Raw genomic sequence first — 12,875 nt, 5'->3', positions numbered from 1 at the left:
GGACCCACATGGTCCAGTTCCACAGTCCATGCTCCAAACCACTAAATCATGGTGAGTTGTACACATTCAAGGGGAGCCCAGACCCAGCCTGATAACCAGGCTTACAGCAACAGAAAGTGGAAGAAGCCTGGAAGTGCCCAGGCTGGAAAAGATGGACTCTGCCTGGAGAAATCAGAGAAGGCTTCCTGGAGGAAGGGGCATTTAGGTTGGATCTTGAAGAATGAGTTGGAGTTCACTGGAAAAAGAAAGATGTGGAGAAAGACATTCACTCATTCAATTAACATGTCCTGAGACCCCCCCCCCCCAATGATCCCAGCCCTGAACAGGATGATGTGAGGGACACAGAGATGAGTCAGATCTGGGCTTGGACCTCCTAGGGCTGCGCATCTGGTGAGAAGGAGGGATGGGGGGAGAGGCAGGAAAGATGAGGTGATGGGAAGGACAGTGGAGGGGAGGAGATGGGTGGAAAAAAACAAGACCATGTTCTCAGGACTTAGCCAAGATATGGTGGCATTAAGAGAATGGGAAAAGTGCTTAGTTCCACCTAGGTTGGGCACCTGGATCCTTGGAGTGGTGAGGATGTGAAAAAGGAAGTAGGTTATGACAAGAATGAGTTAACCCAGCTGGAACCATGCTAGGAGGGGCCTCTGTCCTCACGGAAAGGGGCCCAAACCCCCAGTGCAGGGAGGGTTCTGTGGGTGTGTACACATGTACAGCTCTCTTTGCAGTCTCTGCCACTCCAGACAGTGTTTCTGTCTCTCTTTCCTTATCTCATCCTGCATCCTTCAGTGTCTTTATCCCTCTGTTTTGTTTTGTTTTTCTTTCTCCCTCTTTCCCTGCCTCCCCCCATCCTGCCTTCTTGCTTGCCTTTTTGCTCTGAGTCCTGACTCTTTCTCCCACTCCTTGCCTGATTTCTGGGAGGTCCTTCTATGTAAACCTCCAGCCTGCCCAGTGCCTTGGTCCCAGCCCACTGCAGCTACATTCAAGATAAACTTGCTTCCACCCCAGGACTCCACTTTAGGGATCTTCCTCCTTTCCCTCTTCCTCCTCCAGGCCACAGAATATCCTGTATGTAGATGCTGTAACCAGAAGTCAGGGTTACTTTGGGATCCTCCCTCTGGTGAACCCCAGAAGGACTATACAACCCAGAGCCCCTCCTCCATTTAGCAGGATCCCTGAGCCCCTCCCCCATTTAGCGGGATTCCCTGATGCTGCAGGCCACCAGCTCATCCTGACAAGTGGTCTCTCTGTGCTGTCTTCCTTCCCAAGGCCCCCAGGGAGGACGCTTCCCCCTCCCCCTGGAGTACTTCCCAGCCCAGATTAATCACCGGGGCGGCCCCAGGGAGGAGGAATATAGTATGATTTACCGTAAAGAAGCACGGACTTGGAGAGCAGGCTCGAGGACCAAAGCACCCTGGAGGTCATGAGGCTGGGATTCATCTGTGCTCTGCTTTCTCTCCTGGAAGGTGAAGTTCCTGCCGTCCTGCCATCATGCTGCCCCTCCATGGCCCCCCGGCGCCCCTCTACCATGCTCTTTGTCGCCCAGGCGCCCACTCCTGCCCTCTAGGCATCCCAGCATCTGTCTGCAGCCCGCCCAACCTGGCTCTTCACCAACCCTTCTGCCTCTCACCCCCACCCCAGGGCAAAGCTGGGCAGACACCCGAGCCATCGGGGGCAAGGAATGCCACCCCAACTCGCAGCCCTGGCAGGTCGGGCTCTTCTTCCTCACCCAACTCTTCTGCGGGGCGACCCTCATCAGTGACCGCTGGCTGCTGACAGCTGCCCACTGCCGCAAGCCGTGAGTGACCTGGGCGGGCCACTCTGGTGGGGGGCTGGAGGTCAGGAAAGGGAGAGAGGGCAAGGAGCCTCGAAGAGGAGGGAGGGAGCTGTGGGCAGGAAGAGCTGAGCCTCCATTTCTGTTCCCCAAAGTTCAACTCTTTAGAATGACAAAATGCCCACTCTCCAAATCCTAGCGTCCAAAAGAATCTGTTGCTAAGAGTGTAAGATTTGCAACGTAGACTCTTAGAAGCCTAGACTCTGACCCAGAAAAATCCAGAGTTGTAGAATCCTAAAATCTTGGATCCAGGAGATGTTACATTAGCTTCACTAAATTGTAGAATCCTGGATTCAGAGACTGGTAGACTCTGAGAAGCCTGGAGCAGCGCTGTCCAATGGAAATATAGCCCCAATCACAGAGGAAAGTTTTAAGTTTTCTAGTAGACACATTAAAAAGGTAAAAAAGAAATGAGTAAAATTAATTTCAATAATAGATTTAACTTGCCATCTCAAAATATTATTTCAACGTGTAATTATCAATTTTTAAATATTTATGAATGACATAGTTTAGTCTTTTTTTTTTTATACTAAGCCTTCGAAATCAGACATGTATTTTACAAGTACGGCATAGCTCAATTTGGACTAGCCACATTTCAAGTGCTCAATAGTTGTGCTGGATAGCGCAACCCTAGAATCTTAGATTCAAACTGTTCTAGCTAGGTTCACTGAGCACAGAAGCTCACAGTCTTAGAATCCCTGAATTACAGTACCCTAGAATACTGTGATCCGTAGAATTCTAGAATCTTGAACCAAGAGAATTCTAGAAGCTTCTATTCATACATGTCTAGAATCTGGTGGATTTAGTATCCCAGCATGCTATCATTCAAGATTTCTAAAATCCCCAAAGTTTTAACCAAGAGAATTCAAGAGTTTCAAACTATTGGAACCCTAATCCTTACATTTCTAAAATCAAAGATTTCTAGAATTCTAGAATGATGAAATTCTTGCCTTATTATCCCAGAATATTAGAATTCTAGGTTCTTTGTTTCCTAGATTTCATTCAGATAATTTAAAAATCCTAGACATTTACTTATTTAATTTTGGCTGAGCCAGGTCTTGGTTGAGGAGGTATGCGGGATCTTCGTTGCACCATGAGGCATCTTTTTTTTTTTTTTTTAGTTGCAGCATGCAAACTCTTAGCTGTGGCATGCACGTGGGATCTAGTTCCCTGACCAGGGATCAAACCTGGGACCCCTGCACTGTGAGCGTGGAGTCTTAGCCACTGGACCATCAGGGAAGTCCCCCAAATCCTAGACTTTTTGATCCAGAGAAATCGAAAACATTAGAATCTCGAATTCATAAGATTCTAGAACTTGAGCCTCATAGAATTCTGAAATCGTGGATTCCTAAGGTGTTAGAATCTTAGAATTCTAGAATCTTAGATTCTGGGCATTCTAACAGAATTCTAGAATCTACCTGATGCAGAAATCCTTTTTATATTATCTGGGGAAAGGAGCCATCCCTCCTGTTTGAAGTTCTTCCCTCTAGGAATGAAGCACAGAGGCTATACAGGATGCTGTGTGAGAATTTCCCATCATGCATCACTCTATGCTGGAGCCTCTTTTAGCTCAGGCCTGTACATCAGGCTAGGAAAACAATGTTCAGATTTCAGCCCCAAAGACAAAGAAAGGGAGAAGCCGAAATATGGAGGTACAAGAGATTCAGGAACAGGGACAAGTTGGGGCTGGGAGGTGGGGTTGGGACTGGTTTCCCAGACACAGAACCAAGGCAACAAGGTGACAGAGAGGGAAAAGGTAGAAATAACACCTCATACTCCTCAAACCCTGAGTTCTCAGTCATTAGTCTCGTCCCTCATGTCAAGAGTCAGAGTCTGGGGGACGGACATATAGACCCCTTGAGGGTCCCCAGCTATCCAGGGCATGAACCCAGAGCAGAACAAGTGGAGTTGGACTGGGACTGCAGTGAGAGGGCTTGAGGCCAGACCTCAGGAAGAAAGGCATTGAGAGATGAGGGATTTGGCAGACAGGAAAAGCCTGAGCCTACAGATGACCCCAACTTGGGGTTTTTCCATATCCCACCCCTTCCATACACACACACCGAAACACAGAGAGCCACTCCCTACGGAAACCACCAGACCTGTGAGGGCGGGGGCGGGGGGTCTGTGTTTGGGTGGTAGGTGGAGCCTCCACCTGTCTCCATGGTTCCAGGGGACTCAGGTCACCACTAAGGCTCCAGGTGGGGCAGAGAGGAAGGTGGTTTACTTGACACGGGGCTAGGAAGAGGTGTGAGCTTTTGGGGAGAGGTACAAAGTTAGAGGCAGACAAAGAGATGGAGTAGGAAGCAGGGGCCCAGAGAGGGTGTGTGGCTTGTGGAGAGTCACACAGCATCCTGGTGGACAGAAGAAAGAGGACAGGGGCTGAGAAGACACCTCACCTTATCCCACCTTGACCTCTGGGACCTGTCCAACAGGTTTCTGTGGGTCCGACTCGGGGAGCACCACCTCTGGAAATGGGAGGGTACAGAGCAGCTGTTCCGGGCCACAGACTTCTTCCCTCATCCTGGGTTCAACCAGGACCTCAGTGCCCACGACCACAATGATGACATCATGCTGATTCGTCTGCCCAGGAAGGCATTACTGGGACCTGCCGTGCAGCCCCTCAAACTCAGCCGGACCTGCGTCTCCCCAGGCACCCAGTGCCTAATCTCAGGCTGGGGGGCCACATCCAGTCCTAAGGGTACAGCCTTGTCCACCACACACACCCTATGTTTCATGCCAGGGCTCTGAATCCCCTCTCTTTTTCTGTCTCTGCTTTTTCATCTCTATGTTCTATCTATCTATCCATATATTTCATCAGATCTAAATGCTATAAATTATAAGATGCATCATTATTCTACAACCCGCTAAAAACGAGAAAAGGAAAAAAGGTCCCATCTATCCTTGTATGACATCATTTACTGGAAGGCACATCCTGACTTCAGAGATGTTTAAATGTGAAAATATATGCATCTTAGAATTGAAATAAGGTCTACGTCACTCAGAATCACAAATCAGCAAATCCATTAGTCAAACTTGGCCTCCCACAGCAGTACTGGTTTTCAAAATGTCTTGAAAAAAAAAAAAACCCTTCGTTTGCTGCTGCCAACATTTAAAACCTGAGAGATTTTACATCAAAGCCAAGTTTCTGGATTCGCTTGAAAAATTCAAGACTGGCAATGCTGGGTTCATATTTCTAAAATAATGACCATTGTTGGGCAGAATCAGTGGAGGCTGCCCCCTTCAAACAAGATACAGGTTCTGTGGTCCACTGCAGTTCACCCCAAGGGCTGTTTCCCTACAAGGCCCCCTCCCCCCACTTTCCCTCTATTTCTATCTAGTCTCTCTAAATCTGTATCTCTGTCTCTGTCAGTGACCATCTCCCTATAAATGTCTCCTCCCCTTTATCTCACTGCTTTCTCCCTGGATATCTCTGGGTCTGTTTCTCCCTATTTCTTCATTTCCTCCTCTGAGAATCTCTTTCCCCTTAAGAGGTCTCTATCTCCTGCCAAGGTCCCTCTTTTTCTCTGGGTGAGGTATATACGTATCTCTCCTTGTCTCTTGACTCTCTGCGTCTCTCTCTCTCTCTCTTTGGCCCTCTCCCCATCGTATCCATCTGTTTCTCTTCCATGCTGTCATTCTGTTGCTTTGTCACTTTCTCTTGTTTTTGTCTTGGGAGTCTTATGCTGTGGCTCCGTGGGTCCATCTTAGGGAAGTGGGGGGGGGGGGTGAGTGTGATGGAAACAGCTGTTGATCTTTTATGGACCTCCTTCCCCAACAGTGCAGTACCCACTCACGCTGCAGTGTGCCAACATTAGCATCCTGGAGCCCAAAGTCTGCCAACGGGCATATCCAGGCCACATCTTCTACCGCACGCTCTGTGCCGGCCTTTGGGAGGGCGGCCGGGGCCCCTGCCAGGTGAGACCTCCTCTGGGAAGGAGAGGGATGGGTATCCTGCGGGGATTCCAGGGTCCTGGGGGAGAAGGGAGTTGGGGCCCCAGACTTCCTGGATCAGAGCAAGGAAGGAGCTGGGAAACCTGGGTCGTGGGAGGGGGTGGGACCAGGGCCAGGATTCCTGGATCTAAAGGAGGGGGGGACTGGGGGTTGGGCTCTATGTCCTGGGGAAAGAGCTGTCCACAATGCTAGGTCCTAGGGGGAGGTGGGGGCTATGAGCTTTTACTCCTGGGTCTGAGGGAGGAGGGACTGGAGACCTGGACTCCTGGGTATTGTAGGAGGAGGGAAGCGGGAGCTTCCTGAGAGGGAGAAAGTGCCTTGTGTCATGTCCTGAGTAGACTGGCCTAACAGTTTCTCTGCTCTTCTTCTGCACACAGGGTGACTCTGGGGGCCCCCTGGTTTGCAATGGGGCCCTGGCGGGTGTGGTGTCTGGGGGCTCGGAGCCCTGCTCCAGACCCCAGCGCCCTGCTGTCTATACTAGTGTGTGCCACTACCTGGACTGGATTCGAAAAACCATGGAGGACAACTGAGACCTCGCATCTTAGAGGAAAGGAGGGTGGGCGCAGGGTGGGAGGGTTTGCAAGACTCCAGCCTCAATGGTCTCCGCCTTTGGCTTCGGCTGGTCTGGAGACGCCTTCTGGGTATTCAAGTTCCCAGCTTCCAGATATTCAGACCCTGGCCCCCGCGAACTATAGAGCCGCACCCCCTTGAGAGGAGAGACACCTTCGCCCCTCTTGGCCCCATATCTATGACGTCACCAGAACTGCCACAGCCCCCATGGAATGGCATCACCTTTGGCTCTACCGCAGTAAAAGACATCCACTGAATAGCTCCTCCCTTCCGAGCTTTGGCCAATGAGATTTCCCCTCTGGACGCTACCCCTTGTGGCCACGCCTCCTTCGTCATAGATCCAGCCTCGTGACTTCACGGGAGGGTAGCTTCCCCCACGTGGAACTCAGGCAGTGTGTCTCTGCCCAGCTCTGGCCCGTTCTAGGCGTGTCCAGGGTTTGAATCCTGGCGGGGGCCTGACCGGGAGAAGTTGGGAGAGACTCTCTGTCCCCTCCGATCCAAGGGACGGAGAATTTTACATTAAACGTGAGGAGCCGCGCCTTCCTACTGCCTGTTTTGTGAGCTAAAGGATGGGGAACGGGTGGGCGGTGGAGGGCAGAGAGGGAACCACCACCGCGTTGCAATTCCCCATAAGCCCCGAGTAGGTCCTGCCTAAGTCTGTCTCCATCAGCCCTATTGCAGCAAGGCTCCTGGGTTCTGCTTGGGCTGGTCCCATCGCCCCCAGGGGAAGGGGAAACCAGGTCACAGCGCCTCCCAAACCTGCCTTTCCGGAATCTGCCAATCCGCCCTCAGAAGTCAGGACCAAGAAGACTGGCTTGTCTTCCATTCCAGGTTACTGACAGCCCCCTCCTCCCACAAAAACCCAGGCTCCAAATTACTCCTTCCAAAAAGACTTAAGAATATAGCTGCCAGCCCCTCCTCCCTCAGACCTCAAATCCGGGCCTCCATCCCCCTCCTCCCTCAGACCCAGCAGTCCCGGGCCCCAGCCCCCTCCCCCCTCAGAGCCAGGAGTCTAGGTCCCCAGTCCCATCCTCCCTCAGCTCCAGGAGTCAGGGGCCCTCACCCCCTCTTTGCTCGGACCAGGATGTCTGGGCCCCCCAGCCATTTCTGTTTCAGACCCAGAAGTAAGCCCCTTCACTCCCGGACCTCAAGAGTTAGAGATTCCATAGTGGCTGTATCAATTTACAAGTATGGACACCAAGCGGGGAAGAGGGGAGGGTGGTGGGATGAACTGGAAGGTTGGGACTGACATATATATGCTAATATGTATAAAATAGATAACCAATGAGAACCTGCCGTATAGCACAGGGAACTCCACTTCGTTGTACAGTAGAAATTAACACAATATTGTAAAACAACTATACCCCAATTAAAAAAGAAAGTTAGAGATTCCAACCCCTCCTCCCTCAAGATTCTCCGTTCAGCCCCTGAGCCTCTCCTCACTCATAACCAGGGTTCCAGTTCCCTGCTGCTCCGCCGGCCCCCAAGTGGGAGGGGTTGGATTAGGAGACTGGTGGTCCCAGTTAAGAGGCTCCAGAATCTTGTACCAGGCAGGCAGAGCTGAAGTACGGGGTGCTCTTCCTCTGGATCCGAATCAGTAGGTAACCCCGCCCCCTGAGTTCTGTAAGGTGAGAGGCCAAAGTTCTCAGACACAGGCATCAGGCCCCTGAGCCCCCTCCTCCAGGGCCCAGGACCTCAGCCTCAGATCCCTTCCTCCTTTGAGGCCCAAGAATCCGCACCCCAGCCCCTGCTCTCCAAGACTGAGTCGTCCCAGCTCCCAGTTCCCTTTCCCTTCAGACCCGGGCGTCTGGGGATTCCTTGGAATGTAGGAATCCAGCCCCTGAGCTCCCAGCTCCTCAGATTCAGGAATCTGGGGCCCCATCCCGTTCTTCAGAGCCAAGGATCTGGGTCCCCAGCCCCTTCCTCCAGCGGGACCCAGAAGAACTGCTCCAGAAGCTCTGCTTCCTCCCCAATCCCAAGATCCCTAGGATCTCAGCCCTGTCCTCTCTGTCTCCCGGACCCCACCATGGGACATCCCACAGCTGCTGCAGTCTGGATCTAGATGTTCCCGCTCTTGCTGTTGGAATCCCGGGCAGGTGGGGGGCGGAGGGGGGGCCCGGAAGTCATCCGTGGAGCACCTGAGCCTGTGGGAATTCCATGGTGGTGGCTAAGAGGGTGCATGTGGTGGCATGTGGGGAGATGGGAAGCACGCAATTACGTGTGGGAGCTTCTGAGGCATGGCTGGAGGCATGGGGCACGCGGCAGCAGGTAGGAATGTGTTGAGTTCTGCTGGTATGGCATGAGTGCACTAAGCCAGCAGGACTGCCTGCTTAGGGGCACAGATACACACAGGAGTATACGGGGCATGTGGACACATGCTCAGGTGTGTGACTCTGTGTGTGATGACTCATGGGCTTCCATGAGTGTACATGTGTATCTGTGTAGCAGCATGTGCAAGCTGGGAGGCAAACACCGGAGGGTGTGTGTGTGTGTGTGTGTGTATCCGTTTGAAACCACAGTGGTTTTCCTGGCCCCTGCACTGACCCAGTGGATGGTGATCCAACCCTCTCTCTCCTGCTGCAGGACACTTGAGAGCACAGGAGACCGAGGTGCTGGAGGGCCAGGAGTGCAGGTCCCATTATCAGCCCTGGCAGACGGCCTTTTTCCAGGGTGTCCAGCTAATATGTGGGGATGTTCTCATAGATGACAACTGTGTCCTCACAGCAGCCCACTGTAAAAAACTGTGAGTGGATTCCAGGGGCAGAGGTGGGCTGGAGCCTGGGGCAAGAGGGGGCTGGGGCTTTGCCTCAGGAGGTGAGAGCTGGGGACTGGGTCTCCTAGAATGGAGGTCTGAGAGAAGAGGGGACCTGGACTCCTGGGTCTTAGAGAGGAGGGGGCTGGGAGCCCTTATCCCTGCCTGGCTCCCGAACTACCCCCATCATTACAGGAAATACACAGTCCGCCTGGGAGATCACGGTCTGCAGAATAAGGATGGGTCAGAACAAGAAACGGCTGTGGCTCAGTCCATCCCACACCCCTGCTACAGCAGCAGCACCAAGGACCACAACCATGATCTGATGCTCATTTGACCATGTGAACGGGCATCCCTGGGGCCCAAAGTGAAGCCCATCAACCTGGCAGATCACTGCCCTCAAGTTGGCCAGAAGTGCACCATCTCAAGCTGGAGCTCTGTCACCAGCCCCCAAGATAGTGGGAGGGAGAGGAGAAGCTGGTTGGCCCAGTGGACCCCAAGCCATTGGCAAAGCTTTGCCTGTAGAGTAGATAAAGAAAGGGAAGTGATTGTGATGTTGAAGTTCACGAGTGGTCCATGTTAGAAACCTTAAAGACCAGAATATTAACAGGAGTGGTGGGAGAAAGGAAACAAATGAACAGATTGCTAACAGGGCTCAAAAAAGTGGATGGATGAATGAATGAGTGGATGGATGAATGCATCCCTCCTATAAGGTGGAGAGTTATGAGACCTTTTATGGGTACAGGATTTTACGTAGTCTTCACAACAGACTTAGGATACGTGGGCTCCTCGGTGGCCCAGGAAAACAGGCTCCCTCTTCTCCCTCCTGAACCCAAGATTCCTCGCCCCAGATCCCCTCACACCCAGGAGTCCAGGCCTTTCCTCCTCCAGGACTCACAGTCTAGGTCCCCAGCTCCCTCCTCGCTCCGGACCCACAAGTCTGGACCTCCATGGACGTCCTCCCTCTGGGGCTTCAGAGTTCAGGTAGCCCCTTGCTCTGCTTCACAGTGAAAAAACCGGGGCTCAGCTTCAAGAGGTGATGTGGTTCGTCAGGAAAGCAAAGTCACGATTCAGGTCCCTGCCTGTCTGACTCCTAAGAAGACAATGGGATGCTGTGGAAACCTAGCTGCTCATGAATCAGGCAGGTCATTTCAAACCATGGCTCTGCCCCTTTTCTCTGGGCAAGTCCCTTCCCACCTCTTGTCCTCACTTTCCTCCTCTACAAAACTGGGATAATTATCCAATAGACTTTTAAGCTCCATGAGGGCTCAAGTTATATCTGTTTGCTTCATTGTGTGTTCCTAGTGCCCAGGGTGGTGACTGGTATATGGTATGTGTTCAATAAACATTTGTTGAAAGCATGCATGGATGAAAGAATGAAAGCATTCCTCCTTCAAAGAGCTGTTGTGAGGGTTAAATGAGATTGTGGGCCTGTACCTTCTGGCACATAGAGGTACCAGATAGAATTTTTTTCCCTCTCAAGTCTATTCTTCAAAGGTTAATAAGAAAGATTAATTCCACTGTCAATCACCAATTCAACACTTATTTTGTGAGCATCTGATATGCCCCCAGGTACTGTAGTGTACAAAGCCTTATGGAGTTGCATGCTAGGTGGGGAAATAGACAATAAACAAATACATATAAAATGAAATATTAGGTACAGTCAAGTGCTATAATGGAATATCATGGGGGGAAGAGAATAGGGAGTGATGGAGATGTGGTGTTTTGGGGTTTTTTTAAGATTTTTTTTTTTGATATGGACCATTTTTTTGAAAGTCTTTATTGAAGTTGTTACTTTATGTTTTGGTTTTTTTTGGCCCTGAGGCATGTGGGATCTTAGCTCCCCGACCAGGGATCAAACCCACACCCTCTGCATTGGAAGAAGTCTTAACTACCGGACTGCCAGGGAAGTCCCGAGATGTGTTGTTTTCATTAGAATAGTCAGGGAAGGCTTCTAGGAAGAGGTGATATTTGGAAGAAGTAGGATTTAGCTGAGATTGAAGACCTGGTGGTCTGGGAATGGAAAGATTAGAAAGGGTCAGAGGTGTCCCAAGGGGACACCTTAATTTGAAAATAACTCAGGGCAAGAAACGAAAGGTAAGGTCCAAAGGTCCTGCTTTAGGTGGAGAAAAAGAAACAGCAGGGGCCATGGCTTTGTTTCATGTGGTGAGAAGTGATGTGCCCTGTGAAATGTGTCAGAAAACCCTGTGCAGCTGTGGATACACAGAAGGGAGGTTAGCTACAGACAGGGATGGAGGGGAAAGTGTTGCTGTCTCTGGGAACTTGCAACCTCTGCCCCCTCAGAGAATTTTCCTGACACCCTCAACTGCACAGAAGTAGAAATTATTCCTCAGAAGCAATGTGAAGATGCCTACCCTGGGCAAGTCACAGATACTATGGTCTGTGCAAATGAAAGCAGTGGGGCTGATACATGCCAGGTGAGTGACTTCTGAAACTCTCTTCTTCCCTCATTCGCCCTGTAGAGACTGGAGGCTTGGCAGTGGGGTGATCCCCAAGAGTCAGCACCCCTACCTCTACAGAGTGGGAAGCAGGTTCAGAGAAGGGACACTCTCCCTGCAGGTTACACAGCACAGGAATCAGAATAATTGAATTGTCCTTGTTGTTTTCTTGGAAACGCTTGTCTGCAGGGTGGGGTGCAGGGACAAGGTGGGGATTAAAGGGAGTGAGAGGATAAGTCCATGAAGGAAAGAGTCTGAGTCTAGAGGGTGCGCAAGCTCCCTGCCCTATTTCTCAGTGTCAGTGCCTGGAATTTGTGCTGACTTTACCGATGATCAGGTAGTCAGCTATTTTTCTTCGAGTCCTGACTGGGTGCCCTAGCATGATTGCTTTCTCCTATGATTGGTTCCTTGGGGAGCAGTGCTGTCTTCCCAGCTGGCCACGGAATGGCGCCATTGACTTCAATGCTCCCTCAGTGAGCTCCCCAACCCCAACGTGACACATCTTGAGATTTGCCATAGATATAACACTCTCTTTCCTATTGGCTGCAACTTCAGTCCTCACGGCTCCCCTTGGATTTGTCCCCTTCATGGAAGCCCCACCCCCTTTGCTTATGATCGGTCCCTTAGAGAAAGGGACAGCCGCTGCAGGGCAGCAAGATACCAGTTCTCAGGTGTGATCATGAGCTGGAAGATGAGTCATCTGGCAAAGGATCAGGACATAAGTCCGTGTGCAAAGGAAGTATGAAGCTGGGTGTCTGGGTGGGACTTAGGAACGGGACCAAACCCAAAGGGCACGAGAGGACTGGGGATTTGGGGCTCTCGTCAACGTGGGGGCATGCATCATTAATAACAAGCCTATGGGGTTCCGAGTTCATTTTTAGCCAAAAGAGATTCTGAGCATATGTGACAGTGTCCCAGGGAAACTTCCTTCTCAGATTGTGGGTCTGTACAATGGTTAGACTATGGGCGATCCTCAGCATTCGAATTCTGACCCTTCTGCCTCCTTGGCTGTTGATTTTGCACGAGGGTTCTAACTTCTTTTAAACTTCCCTTTTTTCATCTATAAAATGGGGAAGACAGTCCTCGCTTGGTCCCATGAGACGAATAGAGATGTGGTTTGCAGAGCATCCGACACATCACATAGTAGATGCGTAAGAAATGGAAGCTGCCTCATTCCTGCTAGGATGAGGTAAGGCAGCCAATATTATTTAATTCTTTCACTTGCCTTGAGAAGTAGATTTTGCTTTCCTCCACTTTAGAGAGGGGCAAAGTGAGGCTTGGAAAAATTAAATCACTTACCTGAGATCAC

General features: G+C 51.0%; 1 protein-coding gene across 2 annotated transcripts; it reads left to right on the top strand.

The window, feature by feature from the left end:
* The first annotated feature begins 1,423 nt into the window (after nucleotides 1–1,423).
* On the top strand, nucleotides 1,424–6,315 carry LOC114905032 (kallikrein-9-like). Of its 2 annotated transcripts, XM_029239512.1 has the most exons (5): nucleotides 1,424–1,466; nucleotides 1,642–1,798; nucleotides 4,267–4,532; nucleotides 5,613–5,749; nucleotides 6,163–6,315. In XM_029239512.1, exons 1-5 carry the CDS (start codon nucleotides 1,424–1,426, stop codon nucleotides 6,313–6,315), a joined length of 756 nt encoding a protein of 251 aa, XP_029095345.1. The 2 variants fall into 2 exon arrangements, with proteins under 2 accessions (XP_029095345.1, XP_029095341.1); XM_029239508.1 differs by lacking the exon at nucleotides 6,163–6,315 and having other exon boundaries at nucleotides 5,613–5,977.
* The last annotated feature ends 6,560 nt before the right edge of the window (nucleotides 6,316–12,875 follow it).

The sequence above is a fragment of the Monodon monoceros genome, unplaced genomic scaffold (assembly GCF_005190385.1).
Source record: "Monodon monoceros isolate NGI ecotype Baffin Bay Population unplaced genomic scaffold, NGI_Narwhal_1 Super_Scaffold_10, whole genome shotgun sequence".
Classification (NCBI taxonomy): Eukaryota; Metazoa; Chordata; class Mammalia; order Artiodactyla; family Monodontidae; genus Monodon; species Monodon monoceros.
Note: the sequence above shows the minus strand (reverse complement) of the source record. Positions and strands in the feature narration are given on the sequence as shown.